We start from the raw sequence: 20,329 nt of genomic DNA, 5'->3' as shown, positions 1-20,329 counted from the left end.
TAAAAAAAAAAAAAGGACACAATTTCTAGAAGCCCCACCCACGCCCGCTGGTTCAAAATCCTCCCCGGCTTCAACCACCAAAGCTCTCCCGGAGATAACAAACGTGCCAGTCCAGACAGCCTACCTCCCGCCCGCCTTTTCTTGGCTCGTTTTAATTTGACCCTGAGTGGGGGAAGGGAGGGGACAGCTCCCCTGGAGTTTCTGGACTCCTGACCTGCCAAACCAGTTCCTTCTGATGGACAGTCACCCAGTCACCGGGCTAACTCACGGCTCCGCTCTGTCCAAGAAAGAACCGCTCCGCCCCTCGGCCAAGGGCAGGAACGGGTTCCACACAAGCTCGCCCTTCCTGCTTTCCCCAGCTCAGTGGGCAGAAGGGATACTGACGCTTACAAAGGTGCACAGCTTGTTCGGAGGCGCTTCGCACAAATTAACCACCCCGATGACCCCACGAGTAGGTAATAACACTGTCTGCATTTTGCAGATGGGACACCAGGGCACAGGGTGGCTACAGCTCTGGTTGGCAGCTGCAGGCCACACGGCCGGGGGTCAGGGAGGTGGGGGAGTCAGGCTGAGCACCCGACCCCCACTGAGTGCCCACATACTCCCGCTGAGCCGCAGGGCAGCCTGCTGACGCAGCCCCTTTGAGAGGTCAGCAAACGGTGACCATGACCCAGCCGGGTTTCCGGCCTTCCAGGGACCCAGAAACTTGGACTGCACCCGGGGCCTCCGCGTGAGGTCGCTGGGGCAGGACTCAGGAGCGGTACGTCACTTGCAAGAGCCCCACACCGGGCATCCTCCAGGCCGTCCCCACCCAGTACCGGGCCCGGAAGGGCTCCCCTCAAATGTGCCCCAGGAGGCTCGGGGAGCCTCTGGAGACGCCTGGCGCGTGTTCTCTGAGCATCCGTTTTCACTTAAGGATTGAGGGAAACGCTTAATGATGTATCGAAAAAACTGAACACGTGATTCTTACATCGCCATGCCAATTTCCTCGAGATCGGAAGGGCAGTCACCGGCCAACTCTGACTGTCCCCACCACGAAGGCAGACCTCAGGGCCCTGGAAGGAGCCACAGCACAGCGGGCATCAAAGCTGGCTCTCCACTCACTCACTGGCCCTGCGACCTCGGAAAGGCACCCGAGCCTGCTTGCCTCAGTTTCCCCATCCCTGAAAGAGGGTTAGAATCAAGGAAGGGGATGGGTTCTTGGGTGTGGGGAAAGACAAGCACCCCGGGGGACATCCGGGTGGTCTGAGCTCTTACTGTCCCCTCTTTAACGGAAGCCACCGTCTCTGGTGTGCCCACAACTGACTTGGCCTGGAACCAGCTGGTCCACAGGATGTCTAACCAAGTAAGCGTCCAGACCTCAAAACATCTCGCTGAGGTCACCTCCCAAGGACTCCAGTGACGTTTTCCAAGTAAATTCCTGATGGCTCCACCTAAGGTACCCCACAGGTGTTTCCACCCCAGCTTACAGGTGAATTATCCCCCACCCTCTGGGTGACCTCAACATGCATAGCTTCCTGCCCACCTCCCATCCATCTTTCAGTTCAATGGCTGCCTCCTCCAGGATGCCCTCCCTGACCTCCCACTAGCCACTGGCCTCCCTCTGGGTCCCCTTTGGGCAGGGACTGTGGAGATAGATGGCTGTCCACACGGAGTAGCTGGGCTCGGGCCAGTACCCTGGGTCCCTGTCCGCCCCTGCCCCCCCCCCCCCCCCGCCCCGCAGCGTTGGATTAAAGGAGGAACTCACACACAAGGTCCCCAAAGTGCCAACAGAAACCACCCAAAGGAGGCTTACTGTTGAGTCTTAATTTAAATTTTGAGTTTCTACCTGGACAAACGTCAACACTGCCTTTCACAGACACGCTGGAGCACAGCACAGCGCCTTCTGGAACCCGCCCAGCCTCTGACGCAAACAAAACCTCAAAGTCTGTGGCGGCCAGACAGCCAAGGCCATGTGCCCACCCCACCAAACTAGGACTCACAGGAAGCCCTGCCCTGTGCCCCGTTTCCTGAGGATTCCGCGGGGCCTTCTCCGGGGACCTTAGCCACCACCCTTCACACACCTCCCGAGGCAGCGGGGACCCCCAAGCCAGTGCCGCTGTCAGTGACCCTGGGAATTCTCAGGCCGGCCGATGCCAGGGGCTGAGAACAGCCAAAGCAGCCAAGACCTCTCCCCTAACCGGTTCCGGAGGCTGACCGGCCAGGGATCTGTTTCTGGCCCACTAATTCTGGCTTCTATCCTCCCTGCTGACCCAGCCAGCAGCCCAGCCAGCGGCCTGGAGTTTGAATAAGCCTAGCGCCTGCTCTGCCTCTGTTTTCTCATCTGGGAAGTGGAAAGATGCCCCCCACCTCCCTGGTTCGGTGTGAGGGGGGGCTGATGTGCCTGAAGTGCCACCCTGCGTCATGGGAGAACCCGAATTAGGGAAGGAAAAAGGGGGGCGGCAAGTGTGAACTGAGACAGCCTACCCAGACGGAAACACAAAAGTGGGGGAGACCTGGGGAGGGAGGGTGCGGGGGCAAGGAGGAGGAGACAGAGGAAGAGGGAGAGGAGGAGGAAGGCGGGGAGCAGGGAGGAAGGGGTGCCGGGCAAGGAGAGGGAGGAGGAGCGGGGAGCAGAGAGGGAGGGGTGCAGGGTTAGAAGGCGAGGGGGTGCAGGAGGAGGAAGGGGGAGGGAAGGAGGGGGGCCGGGAAGGAGGGGTGCGGGGAGGGGGAGGAGAGGCGGGGAGGGAGGAGAGGCGGGGAGGGAGGGGTGCAAGGCGAGAAGGGGGAGGAGTGGCAAGGAGGGAGGAGAGGCGGGGAGGGAGGGGTGCAGGGGGGGGGGAGGAGCGCGCTCCAAGAAAACCAGGGGTGGGGGTGGGAGTGGGAGTGGGGGTGGGGGCGGGGCGGGGAGGGGCAGGGACGCCCGCACGTGTGGCCGCGCCCACCTGAGCTCCCACCCCGTCCGGCCGCCGCCTCACACCCTCAGAGCCCGCGTGGCGTCCCCACGCGAGGCACAGGCGGACTCCCTCCCGCGGACACGGGGCCTTACCTGCCTACGGCCAGGCCGGCGCCTCACCTGGGCTCTGCCGTGCGGCCCACTCACCTGGCCCCGCCCCGGAAGCGGCCCCCACGTCGGGCCCGCCCCTCGCCCCGCCCCTGGCCGCGCGCCGCCGCCGCATTCCTGGGGCGCGGGCTCCCGGGGGAGGGGGGGCGGGGTCAGCCGGGTCTCCGCGGAGCCGGGAGGGGCGGGGCGGGGCGGGAGGGGGCTGCACTGGTGGCCCCGCCTCGGGGGCGGCGCCGCGAGCTCGAAGCCCCTGTAGCCTTGCACGCGGGGCGCCCCCCGGGGCTTGCCTGGGTCAAGCCCCTCGGGCACCCACCCTGGGGCAGGCACTTTCCTCGCTGATCGGCTTCTCCGCTTCAGGGATGTGCACAGTGAGGTGCGGGGCGGGGAGGTTTACGAGGAGCTCAGAGGAAACGTTCCACAAAATCTCCCCAAGCGTCTTCTGGGCCCGGGCTGCCTTCCGGGGACTGCGGCGGGGACCCCACGCTGGGCTCAGAACTCCACGGAGACAGCGGCTGGGCAATCCCAGAGACGGCCCTGCCCCAAGCTGAGGAGCCCGAAGGACTCCCTGGAGGAGGCAGTGTGACCAAGACTTGGGGCTCCCAAAGGGTCATTCAGGGCCAAGTGCTGCCTTTCCTCCCATGGGAGCAGTTACTGTCCCTGCCCTGAAGCAGGGGTCATAGAATCAGGAAGGCCCAGGCTGGGACCCAGAGACGCCCAGAGGTGCCCAGGGCCCCAGGCGAGAGGATGCCTGGTCCTCCAGCGTCACTGCATTCTGATTCGGGGAGCACTTCTTTCCAGGTGCACCACAAAGTCTCCCCTGTGCCCCCTGCCCCATCTCCCTGATTTCTGAAGGTCCACGCCCCCCGGGGGGCCGAATCTTCACCCCCTTTTCACCTACGTTCCCTCTGATCTCATCCAGCCTCCTGCTTTCCACGCGGTCCATACCCTGATGGTCCCTAACCCATATCTCCTGACCAGAGTCCCCTCTCTCACTGCCCACCTGACATCTGCATGTGGAGACCTGAGCCGTGGCGGCTCAAGTCCTCTCCTGGGCTTCCTAGCTCACTCCCCACCGGCGCTGTCCAAACCCTTGGGGTCATCCTTGGCTCCCCTCCAGCTCCCACATCCCATACGTGCTCCCCCGGCAAGCCCCGAGAGCTCCGACTTCAAACTTTATGATGGTGCCGCCACTTCTGTCCCCCACACCGTCCCAAATAGATCAGGCCACCAGCACCTGTCACGTGGCTCAGGGCAGCAGCCTCTCCCTGCTGTGCCCTGGCCCCTTTGATCTGCCCCAACACAGCATCCACAGGACCCTTTCCTGAGACCCTGCCTTGCCCCAACTCCCGTGCCCCCCCCCTCTCTTCTGGGGAAAGGAGGAGTGGGGAGGGACAGGCCGCCTTGCACGGACGGTGGCCCAGCTGCTGGTGGCTCTGGGCTCATGTGTGACGGCCTCTGCTGTGTCCGATAGCCATTATACAGCAACCAAGGTAATTAGTCAGGCGTACTGATCTCTCCCCACCTCTAGGGGGCGATCTGGTTGCAGAGGCCAGTCCGCAATAATACCGCCCCTCTTAACAGCGATGGTTAAGGTTCTGGAAGTCAGTCAACGCAGCCCTTCTTCATGCCACGGTGAGCAGTGAAGGCCAGTCCAGCAGGATAGTTGGGGGAAAAGAAATCCTGCTTTCTCCTGTTCTCTCCCCCAGCCCAGATGAGGAAGTTTGGTGCACTAGAGACCCGGGGCTGGCCACAAAGAGATAGAGGCAAAGAGATCTACACAGAGACGGCAAGGAACTGGGTCCTTGGTGACAGTGCAGAGCTCCTGGATCACACCTGCCCTGAAGCCCGGTCCGCCTCTGGACTTGCTAGTTAGATGCACCAAGAAGTTCTCTCATGGTCAAAACTACTTTGCGTTTTCTGTTTCTTACAACCCAAAGCATCTTCTGATAACATACCCTTATACAGTTTAACCAAGTTGTAGAGTTTGTTTCCTGACAACCCTGGCAAACAAACACACACACACAAACAAAAACAGGGAAGGCCTCTGACTGGCTGAGTCTGAGACCCATAACCTTTCCAGGAGTGGGAAAGGAGTTAGACCAAGCCCTGATCCTCCCCAAAGTTGAGACAGCAGGCTTCCTGCCAGTTTTGCTAACGATGACCATGAAATAAGCGAATATGGACCAGTGTAGACAGGACCAGTGCCCGGCACTAAATGTTGGTTGTTTCCGTCCCATGGCAGGCCAGGGCCATGAGGCTGTTTGCTCTCTGCCTGCACCAGCTTCAACGTGAATGAAGAAATAACCTCTGTCTCCTCCTAGGGTCGAAAGAGGACTTCCACGGCCTCCATTCTGACCTCGGTCTGTACCTTCTGATTAAGTTTTTTTCCCCGGCGTATCTCTTAACTCGGGCAAAAGACCCTGCAGGCCAAGAAACCCGCGGCGGGAACCGAAATTACTCCCTTAAGCATTAGGGACCTGCCCTTATGCCAGCAAGTCCCCGAGTGATCGACCCCAGGACGATGGCCGGCCTTTACCGCCCACCTGCACGGCCGCACCGACCTTCGTAACCCGGGAAGTATTTTCAGCTCTTTAGAGAGAGTCTTTGCGACGTTGGTCTGTTGCCTACCTGGTGTCGCCTCACTGAAATAAATTCCTTTCTTCTTTACCCACCACTCGCTCCTCTGCCTTTGGATCTTGTCAGCCACGGTGGCCGAACGTGGTCTGTGTGGGACCCCAGAGCCAGGCGCTCCCGTGCCCCTGTGCCCCAGCTACATCACCTGTCACCCGAGCGGCTGCCTTTTTCTGTGCAAAGAATCCGTAAGGATCGTCACCGGCCGGCCCGTTCAACCGACACAGTGCACCTGCGGGTTCTTATTAGCACCGTCCTGCTCACGAGGGACTCTCATGGGGAGGGGACTGTGGCACCCACTTCTCCCACGTCCACGTCTGAGCCTCTGGATGGAGCAGGAATGGGCCTCTTTCTACACCAAATACTTGGCTCCCAAAACAAGACAGTGAAATCGGGGAATTTGATCCAATTGATCGGATTACCTTGGTGCTGTTTCTCTTTTCCTGTTTTGGAAGGCAAACGTCTGTCTTTTTTTAGTATCAGTGCGAGATCAGTCTTCCATGCAAGGGGGACAGTTTGCAGGATTTCTGTCCTAAAAAGTGACTTTGGGGCGCGTGGGTGGCTCAGTCGGGTAAGCAAGCGTCTGACTCTTGGTTTCCTCGTGGGTCATGATCTCGCGGTCATGGCTTTGGGCCCCAAGATGGGCTCTGTGCTGACAGTGCAGACCTTCTTAGGATTCTCTCTCTCTCTCCCTTTCCCTCCGCCCCTCCCCTGCTCCTGCTGGCATTCTCTCTCTCTCTCTCTCTCTCTCTCTCTCTCTCTCTCTCGATAAATAAATAAACTTGGGGTACCTGGGCGGCTCAGTCGGTTAAGCGTCCCACTTCGGCTCAGGTCATGATCTTACTGTTCCTGGTTCCCAAGTTCAAGCTCCACATCTGGCTCTGTGCTGACAGCTCAGAGCCTGGAGCCTGTTTCCGATTCTGTGTCTCCCTCTCTCTCTGCCCCTCCCCCGTTCATGCTCTGTCTCTCTCTGTCCCAAAAATAAATAAATAAACGTTGAAAAAAAATTTAAAAATTCCACAACTATAGCTTAGTGAGATTAAGATTCGTACAATCGAGCAATAATAACACAGACCGATTACAAGGGAAACAATGCAGGTGTGCTCCACCATTCATAGTAAAAGGAAAGAGAAACAGAAAGGAACCGTAAAACCCAGGCGAATCCCGGTTAGGTTCTCGCTTCTGTTTTTCCCCAAGTGCGTCTAATCGGCAAGCCACCAGTCCCTCGGTTCCTTTTGTTGCTATAACAATAACTCCGTGCATTTCAAACGCCCGGCAATAGAAGAGGAAGAATAATAATGTGAAACGGAGGAATTACATCTGAATGGCATTATTCCCGGCTTTATTAAATTTGCTCTTACAAATGTTTATGAAGTCAGAGTTGGCTCTCCCCCAAGTAGCAAATTCCACATTAATAAGCACTGGGGGGTGGAGAGCTGGAAGGAAGGAGGAAATAAAGATCCTTCGGTCCAAGGTCTTAGGCTTCACGTTTGTTTTCTCCCAAATTAACTCTCCCTGCAGCTGCTTGAGCCAAGACTCGCTCAGCTTTGAACCTTATTAAAACCGCGAAACCGCAGTTTCCCTGCTGAGCGTGGGCGAGGCAGCCGGGCTGAGCCTAAAGGGATCTAGAACGCGTCCCACGCCTCAGCCTCGAGGGCCGGGACCCTGAGGCCCGGAGAGGGGAGGGGCTTCTCCGCAGGCCGGCTCCCGCCGGCCTCCTGACCCCGGCCTCCTCGCAGGTGCCCCCCCGCCCCCCCCCCCCCCGTTTCCGTTTCGAGCAAATGCACGTGGCTGTTGGCACTTACCGCCAACTAAATGCAACCCATCCGTGCTCCGCAATGTCTTCTGGAATCGTTTGGACCCAGCAATCGAAATCCTTTTGATTTCCAACTGAGCAGGCCACACTCTTGATGCCCTAGTTGATTGACATCAGGGAGGGCGTCAGGGTGGGGCGCGCTGCTTGTGGCCTCCGGACCCCGGCACCTTTCACATGCCCCCGCCACACTGGGATTCCTGATCTTACTGGTCTCTCTGCCCAGTGTGGCCAGACAACGGGTTTACCAGAGTCTGCTTTGCAACCAGGGCCCAGACAGTGACTTAGGCTCCATCACTGTGATGTGGGCCTGGAGGGAGGAAGCAGCCCTGGGGTACATTGCAGTGGAAAGGGCAGCTGCGCGATGTTCAGCGTGGGGGGTGGGGGAGGCTGCAGTGGCTACAAGTAAGTACCTGGGACACGATTGGTGGCAGCTGTGGGTTCTTCCGGTGCAGTGGGAGCATCTCTGTGCAGGGGGAGCATCTCTGTGTCATGGGAGCATCTCTGTGCAGGGGGAGCATCTCTGTGCAGGGGGAGCATCTCTGTGTCATGGGAGTATCTCTGTGCAGGGGGAGCATCTCTGTGTCATGGGAGTATCTCTGTGCAGGGGAGCATCTCTGTGCCATGGGAGCATCTCTGTGTGATGGGAGCATCTCTGTGCAGGGGGAGCATCTCTGTGTCATGGGAGCATCTCTGTGCAGGGGGAGCATCTCTGTGTGATGGGAGTATCTCTGTGCAGGGGGAGCATCTCTGTGTCATGGGAGCATCTCTGTGCAGGGGGAGCATCTCTGTGTGATGGGAGCATCTCTGTGCAGGGGGAGCATCTCTGTGCCATGGGAGCATCTCTGTGTGATGGGAGCATCTCTGTGTGATGGGAGCATCTCTGTGCAGGGGGAGCATCTCTGTGTGATGGGAGTATCTCTGTGCAGGGGGAGCATCTCTGTGTGATGGGAGCATCTCTGTGCAGGGGGAGCATCTCTGTGCAGGGGGAGCGTCTCTGTGTGATGGGAGTATCTCTGTGCAGGGGGAGCATCTCTGTGTGATGGGAGCATCTCTGTGCAGGGGGAGCGTCTCTGTGCAGGGGGAGCATCTCTGTGCAGGGGGAGCATCTCTGTGCAGGGGGAGCGTCTCTGTGCAGGGGGAGCATCTCTGTGCAGGGGGAGCGTCTCTGTTCAGGGGGAGCGTCTCTGTGCAGGGGGAGCATCTCTGTGCAGGGGGAGCATCTCTGTGTGATGGGAGCATCTCTGTGTAGGGGGAGCATCTCTGTGTGATGGGAGCATCTCTGTGCAGGGGGAGCGTCTCTGTTCAGGGGGAGCATCTCTGTGCAGGGGGAGCATCTCATCCCAGTGGGGGCGTCCCGGTGCAGTGGCTGCAGGAGCGGCTGTTCTCTCATCAGGTGTGTGTTGGGGGGGGGGGGGTCGAGGCACTGCTCCTGGAAGGCGCATTACGTCAACATTGGCTCTCCCACGTCCCGACAACGCTGGGGGTCTCCCAGCATCCTTGAATGGACTGCTTCTCCACAACCAGCCAGAATCTGCTTCGTTTGCTTGCAAATAAGAACCCTGCCCGATCCCACATCCTGGCTCATGTTCGTCTCCCCCCACCAAACCCAGGCTGACATAAATCCTCACAGTGAAAAGAGAAATGTCAGCATGAGAAATTCTTCTCGCCACGATGTGGATGAGACTTTACATTTTTATAGCTTTTTACAGCCTGTTCAAGCAGTTCTGAGCTCTAAGCAAACACATCAGTCAACAAGCAAGAGCGTTCTTGGGGTTAAGACCATCCGTTTATTACGAAGCCATTATCACTCTCAGGTCAAAACCCGTTAAGTACTTGTCTGCCCGACGCACCGTCATCTGCGTGGGGCTACTTAATCAGGGACGCTGGTGTCTAGGATCTCACGGTCTTACAGCCATGCTCTGCATGTGTCCATAGTGCGTGGACAAGCAAAGAAATATCACCAGTCGCAGAATTTTGCATTTGAAAAGTCCTCGCTACAGATGCGGAAACTGAGGATACAGGACTTGCCCGATATCACACAGGAAGTTAGTGACCGTTCAGGATCAGAACCCCGGGTCCCGGCTCTGCCGACGAGGGCATGCGTTACACATACATATAAAACAGCATATCCCCCATTCTGCCTTCTCCCCACTCCTGTAGAGGATTCGGGAAAGAGGAGTGTGTCGGTCAGACTGAGCCAGGTTCACCACAGTAACAAACATCCCCCAGTCTCAGGGGTTTACGCACACGTAGGTCTCCTTTTCATTCACACTACGTGTCTGCAGCCCCCAGGACCCCACCTACCGGAGCGGTCCCATCTGGAATCCGACCGGTCACCAGGCAGAGGGGAGGCGAGCTCTGGAGAGTCTCCACCTGGCAGAGAAGGGGTCCGGCTCCAACCGAAGCGTCCCACGTCCCTTCTGCACGCAATGCATTGGCCAGAGCTGCTCGCGTGGCCCCCCACCAGCCACGGGAGACAAGTAGGTACGGGCCTTCCGTGTGTTCAGGAGCCAGGGCCCAGAAGAGCATCATGGGGTCAGGGGCTTGAGTCTGTGCCCTGTGCACCCCGGGCTGGTGCTCCACTGAATCCCCAGGGTTACTGCCCACTCCACTGCTGGACGCTCCTGGAGCACGGGGACCACAGTCCTCACTAGAATGATGCTCCTCTCCACTCGCGCCTCAACGGAGGAGCCAGCACGGGGCATTCCACACTCCCCAAGGGGACTGTTGCAGGGAGGGGAGGAGGTCTTTCCTCTTTTCTCCTTCCCTCCCTTCCTCCTTTCCTTCCTTCCTTCCTTCCTTCCTTCCTTCCTTCCTTCCTTCCTTCCTCCCTCCCTCCCTTCCTCCTTCCTTCCTTCCTCCCTCCCTTCTTCCTTCCTTCCTTCCTTCCTTCCTTCCTTCTTTCCTTCCTTCCTTCCTCTCCTCTCTACCTCCATCCATCCTTCTTCCTCCTTCATAACCATTTCTTTTTTAACAAATGTTTATTTATTTATTTTGAGAGAGAGAGAGGGAGGAGGGAGGGGCAGGGAGAGAGGGAGAGAATCCCAAGCAGGCTCCCGGTTGTCAGCGCAGAGCCCGACGCAGGACTCGAACTCACAAACCAGGGGATCATGACCTGAGCCAACGCCAAGAGACAGACGTTTAACCGCCTCAGCCCCCCAGGCGCCCCCTTCACAATGCCTCCTAAGTGCGCATTGCACGCACATTGTGTGCTGTGAACGGGCCGAACTCTTTCAACCTGCGACGCTGCACCTCTCTCCCCAACACCCCATTTCCCCTCCCAAGCCCCTGGCGACCACCTTTCTACTTTCTGCCCCTATGAGCGTGATGGCTCTAGGTGCTTCATAGGAAGTGGAATCCGGGGCTCCTGGGTGGCGGCTTCAGCCCCGCAGCCTGTGATACTGGTTGTGGCCGCAGGAGCTGCGACAGCAGATGCGGACAGATGCCTCAGACGACCGTTTCTCCACGCCTTTGTTCAGGTGGCAAGGGGAGGAGGGCTCTCTGGGGGCGACGGGAGGTGGTCGGAGGATGTGTGACCCTCCTGTGCACAACCCCCCCCCCCCGGGGTGGGGGGAGGCTGCTTTCCCAGAGCCACGCGAGTGCGTGCAAACCTGCAGGTGTGCACGTGTGTGCGGGGGTCCGAGTGTGAGCAAGCACGTGCATGCGAGCGCAAGTGCCTGTCGGTGTGCGTGTGCCTGAGAGAGAAGACGGAATAGCTCGGACCCGGGGAAGGTCACCGACACCACGGTGGGGACAAGCCAGAGAGCCTTCCCAGCGCGGGGCTCCGGATCTGGAGCCCGGGGCTGGAGGAGGGCGGGGCATCGTGCCCGGGGAGGCCACGGAGAGGCCACGGAGAGGCCACGGAGAGGCGGAGAGGAGGGGAGTTTCAGCAGTGGGAGGAGTGGACGAGTGGCCAGCTGTGGCAGGGGTGGGGCCTCCTGTGGCAGCTCGGTTCCCCGCCCTCAGCCAAGAGGCGGCCAGGGGAGCCCGGACTGGCCCTTGGGACACAAGATCAGGGGCCTCCCACGGCCTCGGGTGGTGGATTCTGGGACTCCCGTGGGGGCGAGGGGAGCATATTGGCTGTTGTGAGTGTGTGCAATTGCGGGACCCGCGTCCTTGGGAGCACGGGTCCTCCGTGTGACGGGGCGGCGATGAAAGCCGAGCGCAGCGCCCTCCCCGGGCGCGGGCCCTGCGTGGGGGTCCTGGCTGTCGGGGGCAGCGGTGGCGGCAGCTGAAGGGGACTGCTCGGCGGGCTGAGCATACCCCACTGGGTCGCGCGTCCCCGTCTGCCGGTGAGGCTGGGAGGCTGTGCGTGCGTGTGCGTGTGCGCGCGCTCCCTGCGCGCCCCACAGGTGACCGCTGCGTTTGCAGCGTGCCCCAGCCTACAATGACGCCCTGGAGAAACGCCAGTGGCATTCTGAGCTGAAGTCTGGGACGACGTGAAGGAAATGGTAGACGAGGGGCCAAGGATACCGTAGGGTTTCCGTTTCCCTTTTCCAAGAACAGGATCCAAGGCTCCCTCTGGCCTGGACGTCTCTCCTCCGAAAGGATCCTTTTCCGTTCAGCTCAGCCCGCAGACGTGTGCCACACGGGCAACCCCTGAGCCAGGCCCCGGGGGGTGCAGGCCCCCAGCCGTGGGTCCACGACCCATCCCCAAATGCTCGGGCCAGCGGCCACCAGAGCTCCGCAGTGGGACAGAGCTGGGACAGCGTTCCGGGGCCGCCATTCTCAGAGCCGAGGGACCACAGCCGGTCTCACACCCGCCTCTTGGAGCCGCTACCACCTATCAGGTAGGACGGGAGGACCGAGCAGACGCTGGCCCAGAGCGGGTGCGTGCATGGGTGTGCACGTGTGCGTGCATACATGTGCGTGGGTGTGCACGTGTGCGCGTGCACGCGTGTGCATACACGTGCGGGCGCGTGTGTGGACGTGCGTGCATACGCATAGGTGTGCGCATGTATGCACATGTGCGTGTATGGGTGTGCACGTGCTGCACATACATGGAGGGAGTGGGGTGTGGGGAGCCCGCAGGGGAGGGCGGCCTGGAGTCCCTCCTGCCCTTGGAGGTGGACTGTAGGGTCTGGAGCGCCACTCCAGGCCCCCTGAGCTGCTTGCAGATAAAACTCGGGGCGACAGCTCGCGGAGGAGCAATAGCAGCTCTGCATCGGCTACCCGACCTCTGACCTCTGGGTGGAAGTTAGCCCCGCCCCCCCGTCCGCCGGGTCAACAAAGCCCCGCCTCATGAGCAGCCCCCAAGGTTTGTCCCCGGCAGAGATCAGACATGCTCACGTCACACCCTGGGGGGGGTCGATGCCCCGACGAGTCACGTCTGCTCCAGGCCCCTCCAAACTCCCAGTCCGCGTGGGACCTGCGTGAGATCCGGCAGCTGACGGGGTCACGGACACGCGTGGATGTTCCCATTGACTCGTTTCAAACATGTGTCGAATGCTGCTTCAACAGACGAGGTTTCCTTTGGGATCTTAGGTGCTTTGTTGTAAAAACTATTCTAAGAAAAGTGTCCCTGGGCTTCCCCGGACGCCCAAAGGAGTCACACGGACCAACTCAAGACCCCCTGAGACAGAGCGGGACCCCGGCTCTGGTTTCCCGAGATGAATGAAAAAAATTTTTTTAATGTTTATTTATTTTTGAGAGAGAGAGAGACAGAAGGTGCGCAGGGGAGGGGCAGAGAGAGAGGGAGACACAGAATCCCAAGCGGGCTCCAGGCTCTGAGCTGTCAGCACAAGGGGCTCAAACTCACAGACTGTGAGATCATGACCTCATTTAAGAAGGTTTCTTAAACCCCAGCCCGGGGGATGCACAGAAAACATTCCATTGGAGAAGGTTGCCTGGGGAGGCTGCTGACAGATCCCAATTATTTCACTCATTCAACAGATTCCTTGACCTGTGGCTGGGGACAGGACAGGTGGCCTCCTCATAGGGGCAGACTGATCACGGACTCATCTGTCAGAGCAGGTCTCCCAGGAAGTCATGAGGCTAACGCCCGGGGGCCTCTCTTGGACTCAGGTCTTTTCCAGGGGGTACGGTGTTGCAGATGTACAAGTTTTTCCGCAACTGGAATCTCTCTCCAGTCTACTTTGAAAGAAAACTCCCACACTATATGAGCTTCCGGTCCCACGACCCCTGATTCTACCCCCGAAATTTCAGTGCCAAATCCCATGGAGGGAACAGGGGGAGACACTGGAGGTAGGGTGCGGGCTGGGGTGTGAGAACAACAGAGCAGTGGGGCAGACACAACCTTGGGGCTTGACCTGAGCTCCCTGGCGGCCAAAGTGAGACCTGGTCAGGGATGCGACCTTCATCGTAAGAAAGTTTGGTTCTCGGGGGGGTCACCAGTGTTTCATCTAAGGCCAAGGCCCACACATTCTGTGGATTTGGGGCGGGGGCTACCATAGCTGGTCATTTATCCTAATTTATGTAACGCTCGGCCCTGGATTTTCTTATGTAATTCACCAATTTATAACAAGATGTTTTGATGTAGATGACCTTCAGTATTTTTTGAACAAGGCTGAGTATAACACAGGGTGCCTGGGGGGCTCAGTCTGTTAAATGTCTGACTTCGGCTCAGGTCACGGTCTTGCGGTTCACGAGTTCGGGTCCCACATTGGGCTGTGTGCTGACAGCTTGGAGCCTGGAGCCTGCTTCGAATTGCGTGTCTCCCTTTCTCTCTGCCCCTCCTCTGCTCACCCTCTGTCTCTGTCGCTCTCAAAAATAAACATTAAAAAAAAAAAAAGGCTGGGTAGAACATGTGGACATGTTCCAGGCCAATGTAATGAGTGGCTCCTTTAAAGGGGGTATGGGGGCAGCCCCAGCAGAAGCAGCCCTTCACTGCTTTAGGACCCAGGCTCAGCACCCATCCCGCCAGGACCCAGGCTCAGCACCCATCCCGCCGGGACCCAGGCTCAGCACCCATCTCGCCGGGACTCAGGCTCAGCACCCATCCTCCTGGGGCTTCAGCCTCTCCGTTGCAGGTGAGGCACCACTGGCTGGTGTACGGGGCCTCCCTCCCACTCCCCAGGGGCAGGATTTGTCACAGAGCTCAGGGACGCCTACAGAGCGCCCACACTTGACCATGAGCCCACGTGCTGGCAGATGCCACTGGAGCTCACAAGGGCCTGGGATGCTCAGACCCCCACAAAGGAGGTCATCGCTAGGGGGTGGGGGCAGAACAGGGGGCCCGGCACCCCGGTGAGGGCAGAGCCCAGCCAGCCAGTTCCCTGCCATTTCCGCCCTTTCCTGGGCCCTTCTGCTTTGAGGGGACCCTGCTGATAATGGTCACCCCCAACCCCCACCCCAACCCCAACGTTAGCTGGTCTCGAGCTCGTCCCCAGCTCCATGAAGGAGCTGGGAGCCAAGGAGGGCAGTTCAGGGATCTCAGCCCCATCGGCCGAGCAGCCCAGCCACTCTCCTTGGTTCTCGGACCGGGGACAGCCTTCCAGCCCAATTCCCAACCCCGAGCCCAGCTCCCCGGAGGCTGGGGTCACTCTCTTGCTCCCCAGCTGCCCGGCCGAGCCCTACCTGTTCCAAAGCACCTTCTGAGTGCTAAGTGGTTGTGAACCTTTTGAAGGTGGTAGGCACATTCTGGTACCGCAAGTGACAAGACTGAGCTCCTCGGGGCTCCTCCGCCCCACCCCACGTCTGCACGAGCCAGGGGCTCCTGGCTGGTCTTTCCCGGCAGGTGGGAGAAACTGGTCCACGCGGACGGCTCTTCCAGCGGATCCCCGCGGGCGGGGGCTCCTGTGACTCCGCACTGGCCTCCTTCCTTGACCACCCGACTCCCAGGAGTCCCCAGTCCCCCTTCCGTTAGGACTGCTCACCAGGCGGTCTCCCTTGTTATGTGCTCATGGGACACTCCCCACCCCACCTCCAGCAGAAAACTCCAGGAGGGGTGGGTCCTTTGAATGGGGCCAGGGGGTTGGATTCTAACCTGTGCAAAAACATCCCCCCCCCAGGAGAAACCCCACGCTCCCTTCGCCCCCTGGTGGCCACGCCGACCCCTGACCCTTTAAGAGTGTGCCCCTACCCGCTGTGGTCCCAGCCACTCCTGAGCCTGTCCAGCTCCGCCTACAGGGGCCCCGCTGTCAGGACAGGACACAGAAACGAGGCAACGGGAGACCCCCCACCACCCCCCTGCTCTGGGAGCGGGGAGGGGTGGTCCCAGCGCGGGTGGTGGGCGAGATCTGAGGGTGGGGACCGCGGGAGGACATCTGGGGCCTGGCGTCGCAGACACGAGCTCAGGATGGGGGCAGACAGGTTTTATTCTATCCTCTTCCTGCCCGCGGCCACCCTGCTGGGAGGGTCTGGGACAGGCTGGCACAAGGAGGTCACGTCGTGGCCTGAGGTGAGGGCAAGGGGGAGGGGGGGTCTGCCACAGACCCCCCCCGTTGCTCTGGGAGTCATTCCGGAGGCCTGGCTGAGCCACAGGATTCACAGTCTCTGCAGATGGGGACGCCGGAGGGCCAGAGTGGCCGTGTCTGTTCCGCGCACACGTGGCTGACCAGTGCCCCTGGCGGCCCGTGCGACCCAGCATGGGGTGGGGCTGGGGGCCGGGGCGGTGACGGTTTTTCCAGCAAAGACAGAAGGGCCGGGGCCCGTGGCGGATGGGACAGGACGGGTCGGGTCGGGACGGAGTAAAAAAAAAACCTCTCGCACGCACGCACCCCACAGGCACACGCACACGGGGTCGGTGAAGACGCGAGGCCCTCACACGACGCTCTGCCGGTCCCCGGTCCCCTCGAGCTCAGCCGTGCCAGAGCTCCGACCCCGGCCAAAGTCAATGAAGATCCCTTCGGAATCCGAGTCCACGGACTCCAGGATCTGGTCCACCAGGTTCTCCGGGCTGGAGGAGGGAGGGGAGCCGCGGGCTGGGTCTGGGCAGGGCTCAGGGGGCTGGGCGGGGGGATACAGTCTGCTGGGGCAGGGCCCCGACGGGGGGACCGGAGAGTGTCTGAAGGCCGCGGTGGGGCCCTGGCCAGGCGCGTCGGAGAAGCCCTGGGGCTCGGGGAAGGACGTCATCTCGGAGACCGAGTGCCTGCGGATGCCCGGGCCGCCAGCAGCCGCGCCCTCGGCCTCGTGCTCTGCCACGGGGTTCAGCAGCGGGGTGTTGTAGCTCTTAGAGCGCACCACTGGGTTCTTGGCCAGGACGTCCCCTGAGCGGGAGCGACGCTGGAGGTGCTTCTCTGCAGAGACAGGCAGACGAGGGGTCAGGGCGGGAGGCGTCTACTCGGGAAACGGGGGCACCTGTGTGTTCCAGGCCATTCCAGGCCAGCACCTGCCGTGTGCTTAGCTCTGCAGGAACGGGCAGCCACGGGGAAAAGCCCAGTGAGTGCAGATCCCTGGCCCAGCCCCACCTCACCCCTCTGCGGGGGCAGCCTGGCAAGTGAGGGAGGGGTACACGGATTCCCACCCCAGCTCCGACACTGCGTCTGCCCCGATGAGACGCCTTCCTTTCCCTCCTGAGTCCCAGCCTCACCCTGGATGGGCAGGAGCTGGGCAGGGGTGGGTGGAGGGAGCGGGGGGTGGGGGGTGCTCAAGTCAACTGCTTGGTTCAAAGGTACACATGCCTCAGTTTCCCCACCTGTGCAGTCAAAAATCTTAGCCAGCACTTTCCAGCGCAGACTCAGCTCCTGCCTGGAGGAGTCCCTGTGTGTGTGTGTGTGTGTGTGTGTGTGTGTGTGTGTGTGTGTGTGTGGTGGGGGGGGAGGGGTGACAAGCCCACGTGGGTGGGCCATAGGTCAGGAAGTGGTGAAATGGTGAAATGCCAGGACAGAGGCAGGATGACAAAAGGCCTTTCCACGTGAGGTCGTGGCTGAGGTTTTATTCCGAGTGTGGTGGGCGCCCCGGGCGGGGGGCAGGAGAGGACAGCGGGGGTGGGAAGGGGGAGGTGGGCAGAGCTCAGGCTCCCACTCGGGGCCCTGCAGTTCCGCGGAGTGAACCCTAGGTGGCAGCACTGCGCACGGTGAGCGGCTCAGCCGCCTTTCCGGGGCGGGAGCCGGAGGCTCCTTCCTAGCCGGGCAGGGTCCAAGTTCTCCTCCCTGTGGCCCTCGTGCCTCTGCCCCCTCCGTCCAGGACGCTCTACGTGCACCTCTTCCCAGGCCTGGCTCCTCCTGGTCCTTCAGCTCAGCCATCACCCTCCAGTCTGGCCTGGGCTTTCCACCCACAGGCCTCTTATCACTTCGGTATGGGTCACCTTGGGGACTCCTCTGGGGACTGTTTAGTCGTCGGTCTGCCTTCCCTGGTGGCGAGAGCCCGTGTGGGTGGGGCTTGGTCTCTGCCGATCCCTCAGGGCCAAGAACAGGGGCCGGCACATAGGAGCCACTCTGTTTACAGAGCTGAATGAACCAGCGGGCCAAGCCAGGCAGCCTCACTCCCCCCTCCCCCCTCCCCCCTCCCCTGTGATTCTGCAAACAAGGTAGGTTTCTCGGGCCTTTGCACATGCCGCGGCCTCTGCCGGCCAGTCTCGACTTTCAGGACTGAGCACAGATGTGACCTCACTGGGAACACAGAGGCCCCTGCGGGGCTCTCAGGGGGGTCGGCGCATCACCCTACACGGTGTCTGCCTGCCGGGCCCCCCTCAGTTCTTGAAGGAGGGACCCCAGGCCCTAGTGGGTCCAGGGCCCGGCACATAGCAGGGCTTGTGCTTTCATGACCGAAAAGCAAATGCCCAGTGGGGTGTGGTTCTGGACGTCTGTTCACTGGGAGGCCTGGACCCTGGGCAGAGGTGCACGGGGCCAGGGATCGCCCAGCTTCCCGCCCCAGGCCCAGTCAAGCCCTACCCAGCATGCAGGAGTGTGTGAAGGGGCCCTCGCTGGAGTGGAGGCCGTAGGTGCCCAGGTAGGGCGACACCACCTTCTGGATCAGCGTCTCCAGACACAGGTAGTCCTTGGTCACACCCCGGGACTCGTGCACCCCCTGCAAGAGAGGGAGGGAGGGAGGCAGGTGGTCACTAGATGGCCTGTTCCTTGCCTCCCTGGCCCAGCCAGCCTCAGCTCAAAGGTCACCACGAACGGCCTGTCCCTTCTCCCCATTCCCACGGGGTCTCTGACCCGATTGCAGGGCACACAGTGATCTCCCCCCTCTGCCCTCTCTCTAGAGTTGGGGCCGCCGAGTCCCTCTCCTGCTTCGACACCCCGGAGCCTGCCCTCTGCACACAGCAGCCGGCGCGGTCCGAAAGCATGTGACGTCCCGTGGAAAAGGGCCCGGTGGCTACGCCAGGCTGACCACTCGGAGCTCTGCCCTTTGGGATAGAGTCTCCTCCCTCTGGGAGCCCTCGGGAGACAGCAGCTGACCTCCCCCAGCGAGGGCAGCTCATGCCCTGGGGCCCCCTGCCCTCGACCCATAGAGCGCTACGGGCAGAGTGGGTTGAGCCAGCCCTGCCCCTCATCTGCCGGCCTGGCCAGGTCCCGTCCACCTCCTCCCTGAGCCCCCTTGTCCAGAGCTGTGAAGGGATCTCTACGCCCTCCGGTTCCATTAGGGCCAAAACCTGAGGAAGGCGGCCGCCCCCAGGACAGCCTTGGTCTTGCTGATGCGGGCAAGCTCTGTGCCCCCAGCAGCCGAGGCAGAGGGCTGGCACATGGGAGGCCATTAGTGGGTGCTCGCCGAATGAATGTCTGAATCCACGGGAGCAGACGCCTCTCTTCTAGGGGGTTGCCAGTTGCTCACAGGACAAGATACACTTGGACACAACGTGTCAAAAGACAGCCGGAGAGTCCAGCGACATGCTGCCCCCGAGAAACCCACACACACATTAAAAGTAAGGGGCTGAAAGAGCCCTGCACGCCAACGCCAGTCACAGGAAAGCCGGAGCAGCTAAGCTGATTTCAGACAGGGTGAACTTCAGACCAAGGAAAGTCAGCAGGGGTCAAGAAGGTCACTAGGCCACGATGAAGCGGTCAAGTCTCTGGGACGACGTAACCACCTCTAATGTGCCTGCGCCCGACGAGTGCGTCAGATGGTGTGAGGCGAAACTCGCGGGAGTTAGTCCGCTCCCTTGGTGGGGGAACCCCGTGCTCGCGCAGGGACAGACCGGCCCCGGCAGGAACATGGGAAGGACACATCGAACTCAACACTACAGCCGATCGACTGGCCCTAATCGCCATCCTTTACCCAACGAAGGCAGAACACACGTGTTCTCCTCCAGCCCCACGCGTAACATCTGCCAAGCCAGACCACATTCTGGGCCGTAAAATACACCTTCACAAATATAAAAGGATTAAAAAAAAAAAAATCATACAATACCTGCTCTCGGACCACAGCGAGACTGAACCAGGAGTCAAGAACAGAAAGATAACTGGGGGAAATCTCCAAATACGTGGAGACTAAGAAACTCCCTCACTTCTAAATGACACGTGGATCAAAGAAGAAAGCTTCACAAATATCTTAAAACGATTGGAAACAAACGAACATGAAAACAGATCCACATTTACCGGATGCGCTGAGAGCTGTGCTTTGAGGGCAAGCGTAGCCTCGAACGGATATCTATCAGAAAAGACAAAGCCCGAAAGTCAGCCATCTAAGCGGAGACCAGAAAAAGACAAGCAAAGGAAGCCAAGGAAGCAAAGAAGAGAAACAGTAAGAGCAGAACTCAATGAGACCGAAACAGGGAACCGCCAGAGAAAAAGCCAAAAGCGGGCTCTTTGAAAAGGTCCGTAATGTCGTTAAGCCTCCTGCCAAGCCAACCAGTAAAGAGAAGACACAAATTCCTAACATCAAGAATGGGAGAGGAGCCATCACTACAGACACCAAAGGTCTGGGGGGCGGGATTCCATGGGCACCCCATAAGCCATCTAGATGGGCACGAGGGACCCCACACTCCCCAGAAC

General features: G+C 60.1%; 2 protein-coding genes across 6 annotated transcripts in view; both read right to left on the bottom strand.

Moving 5' to 3' along the window:
- The window catches only part of ARHGAP8 (Rho GTPase activating protein 8), a 55,929-nt gene extending 52,816 nt beyond the window's left edge, over positions 1 to 3,113 (bottom strand). Inside the window, exon 1 of the mRNA XM_023257588.2 lies at positions 3,029 to 3,113. The gene's annotated coding sequence lies outside the window, so the exon portion shown is untranslated. The remainder of the gene's footprint in view (positions 1 to 3,028) is intronic.
- A 12,635-nt stretch (positions 3,114 to 15,748) lies between these two features.
- Positions 15,749 to 20,329, bottom strand: part of PRR5 (proline rich 5) — a 49,886-nt gene continuing 45,305 nt past the window's right edge. For 3 of the 5 annotated variants that reach the window (XM_023257597.2, XM_023257596.2, XM_023257594.2), the window contains 2 exons: positions 18,284 to 18,419; positions 16,823 to 17,742 (listed from right to left, as the gene is read on the bottom strand). In XM_023257597.2, coding sequence (XP_023113365.2) covers positions 17,243 to 17,742; positions 18,284 to 18,419 — 636 coding nt within the window. In that variant the 3' untranslated portion in view covers positions 16,823 to 17,242. Of the gene's footprint in view, positions 16,688 to 16,819; positions 17,743 to 18,283; positions 18,420 to 20,329 lie in introns of those variants that run through there. The other 2 variants (XM_023257595.2, XM_045062503.1) reach the window with 2 other exon arrangements.

Source organism: Felis catus, chromosome B4 (assembly GCF_018350175.1).
Source record: "Felis catus isolate Fca126 chromosome B4, F.catus_Fca126_mat1.0, whole genome shotgun sequence".
Classification (NCBI taxonomy): domain Eukaryota; kingdom Metazoa; phylum Chordata; class Mammalia; order Carnivora; family Felidae; genus Felis; species Felis catus.
The sequence above is the reverse complement of the archived record's forward strand: the minus strand, read 5'-3'. Positions and strand labels throughout refer to the sequence as shown.